This window comes from Brachionichthys hirsutus, chromosome 4, assembly GCF_040956055.1.
Source record: "Brachionichthys hirsutus isolate HB-005 chromosome 4, CSIRO-AGI_Bhir_v1, whole genome shotgun sequence".
Lineage (NCBI taxonomy): Eukaryota > Metazoa > Chordata > Actinopteri > Lophiiformes > Brachionichthyidae > Brachionichthys > Brachionichthys hirsutus.
Genome location: NC_090900.1, coordinates 1838779 through 1851650, shown reverse-complemented (window position 1 = coordinate 1851650; position 12872 = coordinate 1838779). Strand labels below are relative to the sequence as shown.

Genomic DNA, 12872 nt, shown 5'->3' with positions numbered 1-12872 from the left:
TCTCTGGTTGTCCTCATGGAGCGCATAATCCTCTTGATGTTCTGCCACTGTTGTTGCCCACTCTGCAGGAAAGAAGAGTTAGAACCAGAACCTCCTCTTGAGGAGGAAGAAGCTGATATTTCCAACCAATTTTTTTTAACTTTATTGCACTTAAGATTTAATGACCATACTAAAAAAAATATTTGCAAAAGGATCTAATTCTCTCAGTCAACCTGCCAGGGTGATGTAACACAGAGACATTTTTCAGAATACTGAAGTGGACCAAATTACATAAAGAGCGTTAGCTTTGTGTTCTGCTAATTTTGCAGAGGTGAAGGTTTTACTGGTGAACAAGCTGAACATCTGTCCTGCCACAGCTCACATTTGTCTTCTCGCCTCTCAGCTTCTGCTCTAAGCTCAGTCGATGTAGAGGTGGAATAAAACGCCTTTAATCTCTGAGATATCCGCAAGAACATTCCTGTCCAATCACAGCCTGCATGCTCGCTATCTGGTCGGCCAATTAGACCCTCAGTTCTCCTCTTTCTGGCAGAAACAAAATGCATTGATGCACCAGAACTCATCTGTCTACTGCACAAGCAGGTCAGGATTAGAAAAGGAGAAATCTCCACATACTTCATCTCGAGGGAGAAAAAGAGAAGTGAGACTTCGGGGCAATGAGGTGATTTGAAGAAGTAGGAGATGTTATTTCCTCCTGCTGTCTGCAAATCCCTACAAGAAAGACTTGTGGTAACAGACTCCTCTTCCTCCATAGACAGTTTATCTCCCTGCATCATATGCCAGAGGGATTAAAGAACTAGAAAAGCACTCGGAGAGCGCAGACCTCCGGTAAGCTCCTCAGTCGCCCTATATTGTGATTTAAACCAATAATAATGGCCTTACATTTATTTTCTCTCTATGTTTCTATTACTTAACGATGAAAACAAACCTTTATAAACTGGATTCACATTGATATCACTATTAGTTTAGAAGTTATTCACTAAAAGCTCACTTTCAGTAATGGTGGATCCTTCTGGATCCTGATCCACAGCTTTTGAAGACACAACAAATCCATTTGTCCTTTACTAATTCCACAGCGTCTTGGTCTTGGATTTCAACTGGATCTGTCTCCTTGGGTATGAAAGCTAGAACAAATCCGCTGACATGCTCCGATGTGGAATTGACTCAGCTGTAAGACAACGCTTGTTAGAAATCTCTATCTCTAATATTAAATACACAGTAGGAAGAAAACACAAATGCAATTGTATTCCATAAACATTGGTCAATAATCAACCGAGATATTGAGGAACAAATTTTGAAGCTCCATTTACAGCAATGTTAATGACAATTTTAACGTGATCCAGAATCCAGGATCTCTTCTGGATCATCACCAAACATTTGATAATCTGTTCCTGGTAACATTCCCAACATTTTAACAGTCATACAGGCAGGCAGCCAAACAGGCAGAAACATAACCTCCTTGTCGAAGGTAAAAAGGGGCTACGCAAATTAATATTATGCAGTTTATACAATATATATGACTTAGATGGAAACCAAACTTTTGGGAGCGGCATTGTGTGGGATATTTAAAAGTGTGTAAATGATTCATGGTAGAATTGCTTGGATAATTTTAGACTGCCTGTGGAAGCCAAAGTAGAGCACGGCTGTAATAACCTCTCAGAAGTAAAACGACAGTCATCCCTTCAGGGTGGGGGAGGGTGGTGGGGGGGCTGTAGCCATCTTTGTTACTGACAGGACAGACCGGTTTGACTGAGTTCTATATATGAGATATTAGATGTTTGATGTATTGGACAGAGGAGAGATGACAGGAAGGTGGGAAGAAGGAGGGGGAGAAGAATCCAGGACGGAGCGTGAGAACGACTGAGAGATGGATGAAGGGACAAAAATAGCCCCGTGTGGCCATGCTGGTCACTTTTCATGTTCCATGTCCTTATATCCAATTTACAGGCGCACATGCAGACACAGAGTATGGACGCGTTTTCTCATATTACTTTTTAAAGCCTCTCACACACTCAACGTCTCCCCAAATTATACTCACACAAATGCACGCACGGACACACACACACACACACACTTAACTTCATGCTAAAACCAACCCAGTCTCAGATTCTTTTACACCTTGGGGGTTTTACTGAACCAGATAAGAGTGTGCTGTGCCAAATCCCACTTTAACCTTAATATCATTAATTTATGGTGTTGCACAGTATTTAGACATCCTTAACATAAAAACATGTCATTAAAAATATCAACATTATGCCAATTAATAATATTAATGTTCATTAGAAATGGTGTAGTGTAATAACTGGAGAGAAAATGATTGCCCTCCTCAGGTAACCTAAAATTGTCCCCTTAGGAAATCACGCGACCCTCAATGTGTCTAGAAAGACTCCCAGTCCTCTGTCCCGTCTTTCATCCAGTGATGCGCATGTGAATAAATTCATATTGAAGACCCACCACTTATGCATACACAAGCACACACACACACACACACACACACACACAGGCTAAAGCCAGTGAAGCTTCACTGGGCGCTGTCCAATCGCTGAGCCCCGAGACTTCAAGCCGCTCTTTGCATTTAGAGGGGATGAAAGTTAGCGTGATGGAGGAGAGGATGGGAGGAGGTGCAGAGGAAACAGAAATGAGACCATCTTCGTACACATCTTAATTCATGTGAGGCCCACAGTGTCACACAAACATGTGTGTGTGTGTGTGTGCGCAAGTTCAGCTGCAGAAAGGTCAATGGGTACAGACTCCTCTTCCTCGTGCGGGATAGGGAACACACTTAAAACACCAATAAAAGTATCGTTAAGGGGAAAAAGGGAGGAGGTTAATCATACGTGTGCAATAAAACAGCATGTCTCTCTGACTCACCTGTAGGGGTGTTCAGAGAATATACTGCACACGTGTACAAATGAGAGTGAAGCTGTGTGTGTGTGCGTGACTGGTGTTTGGCAGCATGTGTATTTTTATTTTTGGGTTCTAATGTGCAAGCACAGAGAAACGGTTGGGAGGAGGCATTCGAGATATTTAAAGCTGTCCCGGCATGATTTAAGACGCCACCACTCACAGCTAATGACCTAAATGAGATCACTCCGACTGAAACAACAAATTGTGTGAGCAGCAGAAAACAGTCTTTGGAGGGAGACGGGTAAAGAGTGAGAGACGGATGCCAACAATCAACAGAAGGAAAGAGAGAGACGCGTAATAGTTCATAAAGACAGCAGGAAGAGATGCAGAAACTTCTCGTGAGGAGGGATAGTCACCATCCAGGAGGGGATTACTTCCCGAGCAGATCGGAGAGAAGAGCAAAATTCACTTACGAATGGAAAGCATGTGTGTTTTTATTTTTGGGTTCTGAAACAAATTTGTGCAATGATGACAAAATTCAATGACTGCACATTGAATCAACAGCAGGTTGATGCCCAGCTGGACAACAGAGCAGCAGACGACAGTTAAGGTCCATAAACCAGGTGAGATAAAACATCTGCACTGAATTTACACTAGAATCAATGAAGTGTCAGTGGGGGCTAGTTTAGCTTAGCGTGAGCACAGTCATCGGTCTTCGTGAGCACAGCGGCACCCAGCTCGATCCACATTAAGGAGAAAGTTCTGCAAAACTTCATCATCGTTACCGACGTAGATCTTTATCGATTCCCCGTTGAGATTACATTCAGATGGCTGGTTTGTCTTGATCAATAGAGAGAACAAGAGCCAGAAGAGAGGAGCAAATTTATCAGAGGGATGTTGATGGTCATGGACGATGAAGCAGGGAGGAAAACGGCGAGAAGGAGCGATAGAGGAGAATGATGGGAGGAGACAGAGTGAGAGAGCATTATTTTCCTGCCATCAATAATCCAATTTTCTTCAGACATGATTCATGTGAAACAAATAAGTCAGTTACTCATTTGATGCATCAATACAGCAAAATGACAAAAACGACAAGAAAACCTGCATTTCCAACAATGCGTACCTGCACATCGTGTGCAGGGAAGGAATGAAAGCTAAAAAGAAAAGAGAGTCCTTATTTGATTTCTTAACATGATAAAGGCCACACTCTTTATTCAGATGCCGTTCAGGTGCAGTTCAGGTGCAGTTCAATTTGCTCTCCTTTACTGCTGCAGAAAAATATTAAACCGGCAAAGAGCAAAAACACTTTTCTTTCCTTTAAGGCTTGTTTGTATTATGTATTTAAAAAAGCACCTTGAATTGAGCGAGGTCAACAAACAATTCATCTTCATCTACTGGAGTTAACCACAAGTTTTGATAGCATGTTACAACATGGAGAAATGATATTATGACTCAGCCTCATCTACAATTACCAAGAGCACATCAATTATTTACCGACTACCACATGTTCAGACATCCACAGACGGGCGTGCCTAACCACCCCGTCCCATGAGGATCGAACAGGTGGCGCTCGAAAAGATTTGAAGGCAGATTTGTTTTCAGACCAGGGATGAGTTGAGGGGAAGCTACAAAAAGAATGCTTAAGTTATTGATTAACTGAATATATATACACATATACACAAGTACATTTATGTTTCAATACTTAAATAAACCCTTCAGAGAAAGTAAAGGCTTCATTGGCGTCTTGGGCTTGTAAATGTTGACGCCGTGCTTGTCGCTGTCCGTGGTGCTGATATTGGAACTCGCGCTGACGTTGCCTTATTTGCACCGGGTGAGGGTGAGCGGGTCGTACCCCGGGCGGTCCGTCACGAGTTTCTGTGATGAGATTTATTCCAGAAGCACTTTAACTTCTCTCTTGCGGTCAGAAACGCATCTTCAAGTCAGGTTTGAGAGCAACTGAATAGAAAGGCCTTGATTACTGTCTTTACAGATTTCTTGCTGACCTATTGATAAGCGTTAAATCAACTACTAAGCATCATTGGACATATAAATATGCCATAATGCGCTAGCCCACATTTACAGTCCATCATATAATAGCCCAATTACAGATTCTAGGCGCCCCCTCCTACTGCAGCAATTTAATTAGTCAAAGTTATGAAAAGGGTAGTCCAGCTTCTTGTATGCTTTGATTTGCATGCAGACTTTTAATTTTAGAGCCTGACATTTTGCATTAAAGCTTTGTGAAGTGTACCGTAGATGGGGATGGTGCCAGGGTGGCCGTTTCCACCTGGCTCCAGGGGCATCAAGCCTTTCATCTAAATCCTTGCAAAGAAACGATTTAGCATAATGCCAATTAAGCTTATTTGTACATAATGTTGTTTTCATTGTGGAGTGGGTCCATCTATCCTTTTTCACCTCCTATTCTGTGCAGGGTTGGGCGGGCTGCAGCATATCCCGGCATTCATTCTCAACGTAAGAAAAAACTGTTTATCTAAACCTACTTGACCTTTTTATACTCGGAAGGTGCCTTGCATTTTTGAGCCACTTTATTTTATTACTTTGCAGCACACCACACTCAGTACGCCACAAGGTGCTTTTAAACATTGAATATTAAAATGCAAATTATTTAGTCATATAGAAGGCTAAGAAAAAAATAATCAAATAAATTGCCAAGCTGACATTATGTTGAAAACAAGATCGATATAAATACTTCAAAATGTTCTGCAGGACTGCTCGCAAAGCAAAAAGTAAAGGAGCAAAACAAACATGCAATATATCAAAGTTGGACATAAAATCCAGCGGCAAACTACCGTATTTTCACGACCTTATGACGCACCTGGTGATTCGCCGCAGTCTCATTAACAGCTGATTTTTCGGTATTTCAAACATACAAAGGGCGCGCGGATCAAAAGGCGCCGGCATGATAGGTGCGCAAAATAAAGCAGGAGCAAAACTGAGTTTGGTACTCACATCTTTAATCATCATCAATCAAACAAGCATACTAGTACGCGTTTTCAAAAATAGAGCCGGAGCAAAACAGAGTCATTAATCAAACCCATCAAAGCCCTCGTCCTCTGTTTCTGTAGTGAACAGCTGCGCTAGATCTCCGTCAAACATGCCGGCCTCTTTCTTCACTGTCAGAGTCTCTTTCTGTGCCGTGCGGCGCCTCGGAAATGAAGCGAACAACAATGCTAGCAGACAGTTAGCCGAAGCGGCTACAATCCAGTCAAACTGTGGCGCTGCGCTGCCTTCCACTCTGAGTGGAACTGTGTTCTCCTTCTGTCGTCCAGCGCTCCCACGCAGCCCGCAGTTTAACGTTGAACGGTTGGAGTTCTTTGGTTAATCCACCGGGGATGATGATGATAAACTAGCTTGCTAGTTAGCCCGTTAGCGCGCTAGCTAGCTTCACTCCGGTTTAGACCGTATTGGTGAGATCGCCGCGCACGGAGTCGCCGATCGCAAGAACCGAGTTGCTGCAGGTCTTCTTCTTGCTTCCTCCTCTTCCTCCATGGATTCATTAATGCTGGATTCTCTCTCCGCTGCTCTATTCCCGTGTTCTGCTGCGGGACCGACAGCCTCGGCAGCCACTTCCGTCAACACGGAACATGGTGAAGCGCATCGGCATATCACTCCGCGAGGCGCCTGACTGAGTCCGCCTTACAACAACAAATAGGCCGCGCGGACCAATGGACGCGCGGCACATTTTGAAAAAAATCTAAGACTTTTGGGTGCGTCCTATGGGTGTGAAAATACGGTACACAAGAAAACTCAAGCAGCGAATAGAGAAACACACAATCTAGTTGCATTCATGAACAGCTTCAGGGGGATTCATGACATACTCTCCTTATACATAACTGGATAGCCGTCCATCACCAATTCCCTGTGACAGTGTGCAAGTCAAAGGTCAGTGCTCCGAGATCATGACTCCTGGATGCCGCTGCTGCTGCGCTGATGACAAGGCGTGACGCTGTGTGTGGATGGATGTGGCCTTTCACCTTTGTGTGTGGCCATGATGCTCTAATGCAAGTTAGTGAGAATTTTCCACAGTGAAAGCTGGAAGTGTTTGCAGATTATACATTTATTCTGAAACTAAAGGCGCTTCCAACATTGATTTTCATAAATGATTCAGCAGATGACTGGTGGGTAAAGTCATTCTGTACTATCTGCTGCATTAACGAAAGCCTTAGGATGACATCACATTGTTTCCCTGAGCCGGCTTCTTGTTTAATGCTGCAGATATTCTGGAAAGCATGAAAAACAATTGTGCAAGCAGCTTGAAATACGTCCCATGATGTTACATGGAACTGTGCCAAATCAGAAATATAAAAGAATATATTTATGTCTGGCAGAATAAAGGAATTAGGTGTTAATTGGCAGTTTATGCTCCCTATGCTTTGGCTCGTTATTCAAATGCCGATTTAATGGAAACCTCATAAATGCAGTTTTGCCATTTAATTAGGATGTCAACAAGCATTTCCGGCACATCCTGTGAGTTTAAGACTTGGTAACATGCCGTAGAAGAACCGGGGGAGGATCCTCCCGCAGGCGTGTGCGTGACAGTATCCTTCCGTTTCATTCAACACTCACATGGCATTTGCTCTCGACACGTTTGGGATGCGTTGGGTCGAGCAAATTTAATTTACAAAGCCCAAAAATCACACATCGCAATTCCTCAGCGGTGTTTAGAATCTGTGTCGAGTTGGACACCTCAGACCCACACGACAATGTGCATGGGCTCAGTTTCTTTGCACATGCACCATAATCGTGCTGAATCGTTTCATTTGAGGCATTTTTGATTCATGCAATGCTACTGCAAATACTATAGCTATTATTATTATCATCACACCACAAATTTAATTCAATAAGCAGTTGGTAATTGGTACAATCGCTACGGTCCAAACCGTAATGCTTTATCAGGGTGCGTCGATGAAGCACAGAAAATTATTTGTACATAAAAGATCCGACTCAGAGGGAAAAAAAAGTCTTTATCCGCTCCAACAATCAATTATGCATCATATTCAGTTCAAAACAATAAGAGGGTATTATATGTATCATCAGACAGACTCTTCCTGTCAAACTCTTGAGTGCAGCAATCATCACCGCTGCACCACATGCATGGCTATCCTTTGGAAGGCCCCGCCCACACTCCCATAGGGCTCACATGCAGAGAGAAGACACAGATTGGCCCTCCTCTCACGCATGTTACTTTAAAGCGGGACATACCTGTCTGCTGAGATCAGTGACTTTCACAGCAATTTAAACAGATTTACCTGCATCCACCTGCCTCACTGTAACTACAGTAGATACAAAAATGAGTGGCACCATCTATGGGTGACAAACTGTACTCTGGTTATACCGTCTGTCCGATTTCACATTTTTATACCACATTTTATGCACATAACGTATTTTGTCCTCATAACTAAATCACATGATTCAAAACACTGCAATTTTATTTCCTGCGTTAGAGAGATATATTTGTGTTATGTTTGCAGGGGATATCCGATACAATCCAATACAACACCTCATTAATCCGTCCCTTGGAGGGCAATCTGGTTTATAGCAGTTTGAACTGCTGCTGGTCGCAGCGTGCGCATGCGCCCGGGCAATGCGGGTGAAACGTCTTGCCTAAGGACACAACGACAGCGTACACATGCGCCTGAGCCAGGGATCGAACCACCAACCCCTCGGCCGTAGGACGACCCTCCCAACCACTGCGCCACTGCACCGCTGGAAAGGAAAGAGGTGGCAAAAAGAGAAGGTAAAGACGAAGGAGGGAGGACAGAGAAGGAATGAAGATTATCGAAAGGATTATTACTGTATTCCCTGTATGGAGCTTTTACTTTACACAATTACTGCACAGCACTATGGAGGCATTAACACTGTCAGGATGAGGAGATGTGAAATTAACTGTCAGATTCTGACTGATCAGGAAGAAATGAATGTCGCATCGCAATCAAAACAAAGCAAACAATCAAAATGTGGAATATAAGACACACTCCACGCTGAAAGGCTTCAGAAAAGAGAGCGACAAAATGACTGAGCTGGATGTTGGTGAATTTAAAAGTAAAAGAAGCTGCAGAGGCAGGATGAAAGATGAATTTTACACACCAAAATCCCATCCATCACTGTTGTATATTTGAAGAACAGAAGTCAATCTCTGACAGGGGAAACTCTTTGATCACCAGACACGGTTAAAACTTCAACTTCATTATAAAGGTTGCGATAAAAGGGTACACGGTTTCAAAGGGACAGTGAACACAAACTGAACGAATCGTCTGTTCCTGGAAGAGACCTCATGAATAAGAGGAAAACCTCAGGAGTCCCCCCCCCCCCCCCCCCCACCCTTCATCTAATTCTGCAGGAGCTCCTCTGTCAAGTGGCACTTGATCAATTGATTGCTACTTGAAAAGTCAGTCGAACGCTGTTGTAATGAGTTCAACTTCCTGTCTAACGCTCGTAACAGCATAAACTTCATTCGCTGTCTGTATGGAGTCATCAATAAAATGTGGTGCCGCCTCTGCAAACACCATGAAAGACTCAAATCCATTCTCAGTGACCCAGACCTATCATATTTATATCTGGGACATGGGGGTGTTCCCATAAACAGAAAAACAAACAATAGAAATAAAACATTTACTCTGGGTTTGTGCACAATTCTAGCCTTTGGCTGTCAACACTGTGGAAATTAGATCTTCAGGTAATCAATACCTGAGCACGCACACACACACACACACACACACACACACACACGCAGACACACCTCCATTCATGTGTTTCTCAGTGAGTTAAGGCACTGAAAGTGGCAAAAAAAAAAGTTTAATTAATTGCATGGAATCACATCAATGGATGAGGGATTATCAGAAGGTTAGGTCACCAGATTGGACACGCCCCCTCAGCAAAGTGGCTAAATATCCTGCAACGAGCTAGCTTCATCAGGGGAAAGTGGAAAACAGAGTGAAACAGTGATTATCTTCTTAAATTAAAGGCAGTTGGACTCAACAGTCATCCTTATTTAAAAAAATTAATTAAAAAATCTAATTAATCTGTGACCAGTAATCGGATTTCCTGACATTACGATTTATCTGATTTAGTACAAACACAGCCTGGCGTAAATCAAAGCTATGATGCTCGGTGTGAATATAAATAAATAGAAAGTGATAAGGACACCAATGGATACTATTTGCAGCCAAGTGGGAATGCACAATGACCCCTTGTTGACCAGCCATATGCTCACATGTCATTGGTAGAAGAGTACACACTTGCCTGCAGCGCTGCGTTATAAATACTCACACTCATAGACAAGTCTGTGCACAGATGCAAACTCTCTGCCATGCATACACAATCTGATCCATCTGAAGAAGACAGGACATTTCCCTGACAGCCTGTGAATTGTAGTCATACACACACACACACACACACACACATTCACACTTGGCAGAAGCAGGAAAGTAATAAGTTAGAGAGACATGGGAGGAAAGTGCTTGTTGTGCAAAAAAATATTCAACAATAATGATAAGCCTATATTAATTTTGCACCGATGCCTCCCTAGCAGGATTAACGTGCAGCTTCTGCAACTGAAACTCTGCAGGAGCCTGACTTTAAGGCTATTTAAGTCTATTTAATATCTTATTAATACATTATACGACGAATATACTCTATTACTTACAATGCACGGAGGTCTTCCATGGCAGAATAAGTGTTAATATCCACACACACACACACACACACACACTAGGCACATTCAATCAAGGACTACAATGATGTTCATTTAAGAAGCCTATACTAATGCAAATGCCCGCCACGCGAGTCCAGGCACTCTGCTAGTGTGGTTCAGAATCACAGCCGCACTGTTCAGGGAGACACTTTGATAAAACCAGATCAAAGGAGGAAGAACAGAAAGAAGAGCGCTTGTAACGCGGAAGCACATGAATAATGAAGATCAGATTTTATGCGAGTGCACCCACACAGGCTAAAACACACAGATTAATATAGACTCATTTGCACACGTTATTACACTCAGCTCAGGTGATGATGTGGAGAAAGATTTAACCCAAAACACACACACACACACACACACACACACACACACACACACAGGCCACCATGAGGCTCTACACGGAGCTGCATTGTTGAATTCATTTCAACACCTGTCCGCTGGGATTTGGAATTGCTTATCCACCTCTTCCGTAAACCTCCTCAGTCCTCGCTGTCACCTCCGATTCAACATTCCTGCTCAACCATCCTTACTAAATCCTCTCCACTTTTATATTCTGCCTCTTCCATTCACATCTCCCCTTCCTTTTTCTTTCCTTCCCTTTCCGCTCATTCCTTTCACTTCACCGATCCTCCTGCTATTTCCAACACGGGACCGCTGTCGTCCACTCTCTCACCCGCCGGTTTCTCTCCCTCTCTTCTTCTCAGTCATTTCCCCTCTATTTTTTGTGCTTCCAATCATTTATATGCTTCCAATTCATTTTGCTTTTCCTCTTTTGACACTTTCTTTGTCATCACTTCTTCCATCTCTCCATCCCACTCTTCATGCATCGCTCTAACAAGGTCCTGTTTTTCCTCCGTCTCCATCTTTTATCCTCTTTGCGCATCTCCCTACTTGCACCTGGCAGTTCATCCACACTTGTCACCATTTCCAATATCCCTCCAAGTACATGGAGGGATACAGAACAGCGGCCTTTCCAGCACAAATTTCCATCCCAACACCTCTTCCTGTTCTTCCGTAAAGTAGCAGGACAGCAGATGCGCTGCTGACATATTTTACAACACATCTCTCTGGGTACTTATTTTTCAGCCCATCTCCACTCTCCCCTTTCCCCGTGTTCCTTTACCTTCAGCAGGCGTACAGATGGCAGGAAGGCTGCATGGCATAGTTTTCTGATGGTCCAGTTGAGTGGCCGTGGTGCATCCAGCTGGTTCATGGTGCCCACTCTTCACGGTGGAGCCACTGGTGCCCGGCAGCTTTTCCCGGCACCAGGTTTAATGCTGCCCCACTAAGGGGGCAAAAATGGGAGAGGGTCTCCAACTCCAACTGCGGAAATGCACGCAAGTCCCAGGGCATGGCCCTCGATGGAAAACCATCAGCCACTTCTGCCACCACTTTGAAGCCTTTACTTCCCCAAGCAGATGAAGCTCTCAGCTGGGCAGCCTTCTGCTCACCCTCACCTTCCTCGCCGCACTCTTCTTCAGATCCAAAGAGTACGAGGAAATCCAAACCCAGAGCGCCAGGAGCATCTGAATCCAGCGGCTGGCGCGGGTTCAGCTTTGGCACAAAGAAAGCCAGATTGTACAGTATTTTCCCAAACAATGGAGCAGAGCGCAGCAATGCACAACTGGGATAAGAGCGCGCAGTGTGAGAGGGATGCAGGTGGAGAAGAAGAAATAAGAGGGGAAGAGAAGGAGGAGAGATGGAGGTGTGATGAGAGGAGAGACGAGCAGTGCAGTGCAGTGCAGTATAGCGCATAAGGGAGAGGAGAGTAGCGCAGAGCGCATAAACGGAGCAGCCCGACAGGCAGCGGCTTAGATTTGTGGCTGTGTGCGCACTACTGTCTCCAAGATGAGAGGAAGAGAGAGAGAATGAGGATGGAAGGGAGAGAGAAGGAGAGATGGAGAGGAAGAGTGAATGGTGACACAAAAAAATGAGACCCAACACGATTGATGGCCAGCCTGAAATTGAAACTGTGTGGATAGGATGCAAGAGAAAAGGACCGAGGGATGGAGAGGGCTGGAGAGAGAGAGCGGTGAAGCGATGATGAGGCGCCGTATGGAGGTCCGAAGGGAAATGGGTGAAGTGGAGTCAGCATTCTGTCTCACAGAGTGGATTGAGTTGGAGCTGGAAGATGGAAGCAGATGAAAGAACTTGGCAGTGAGGCAGCGGGGAGCGGGACGACCTACTTAGCGACTGGCACGTGTTAGCCGTTCTGCGTAAAAAGTGGTTAAAACAAGAACACTGAAGCACAGACCACTTTCATATTGCACAAACTCATTTTAAATGCATCTGCATAAGTGAACCCGTCTCT

General features: G+C 44.0%; 1 protein-coding gene across 2 annotated transcripts in view; it reads right to left on the bottom strand.

The window, feature by feature from the left end:
* trpm3 (transient receptor potential cation channel, subfamily M, member 3) overlaps positions 1–12872 on the bottom strand; it is a 105571-nt gene that overhangs the window by 72566 nt on the left and 20133 nt on the right. Inside the window, exon 1 of one of the 2 annotated variants that reach the window (XM_068738793.1) lies at positions 11685–11774. The exons of the other annotated variant lie outside the window; for it this stretch is intronic. Coding sequence (XP_068594894.1) covers positions 11685–11774 — 90 coding nt within the window. Of the gene's footprint in view, positions 1–11684; positions 11775–12872 lie in introns of those variants that run through there. 2 annotated transcript variants of the gene reach the window in all.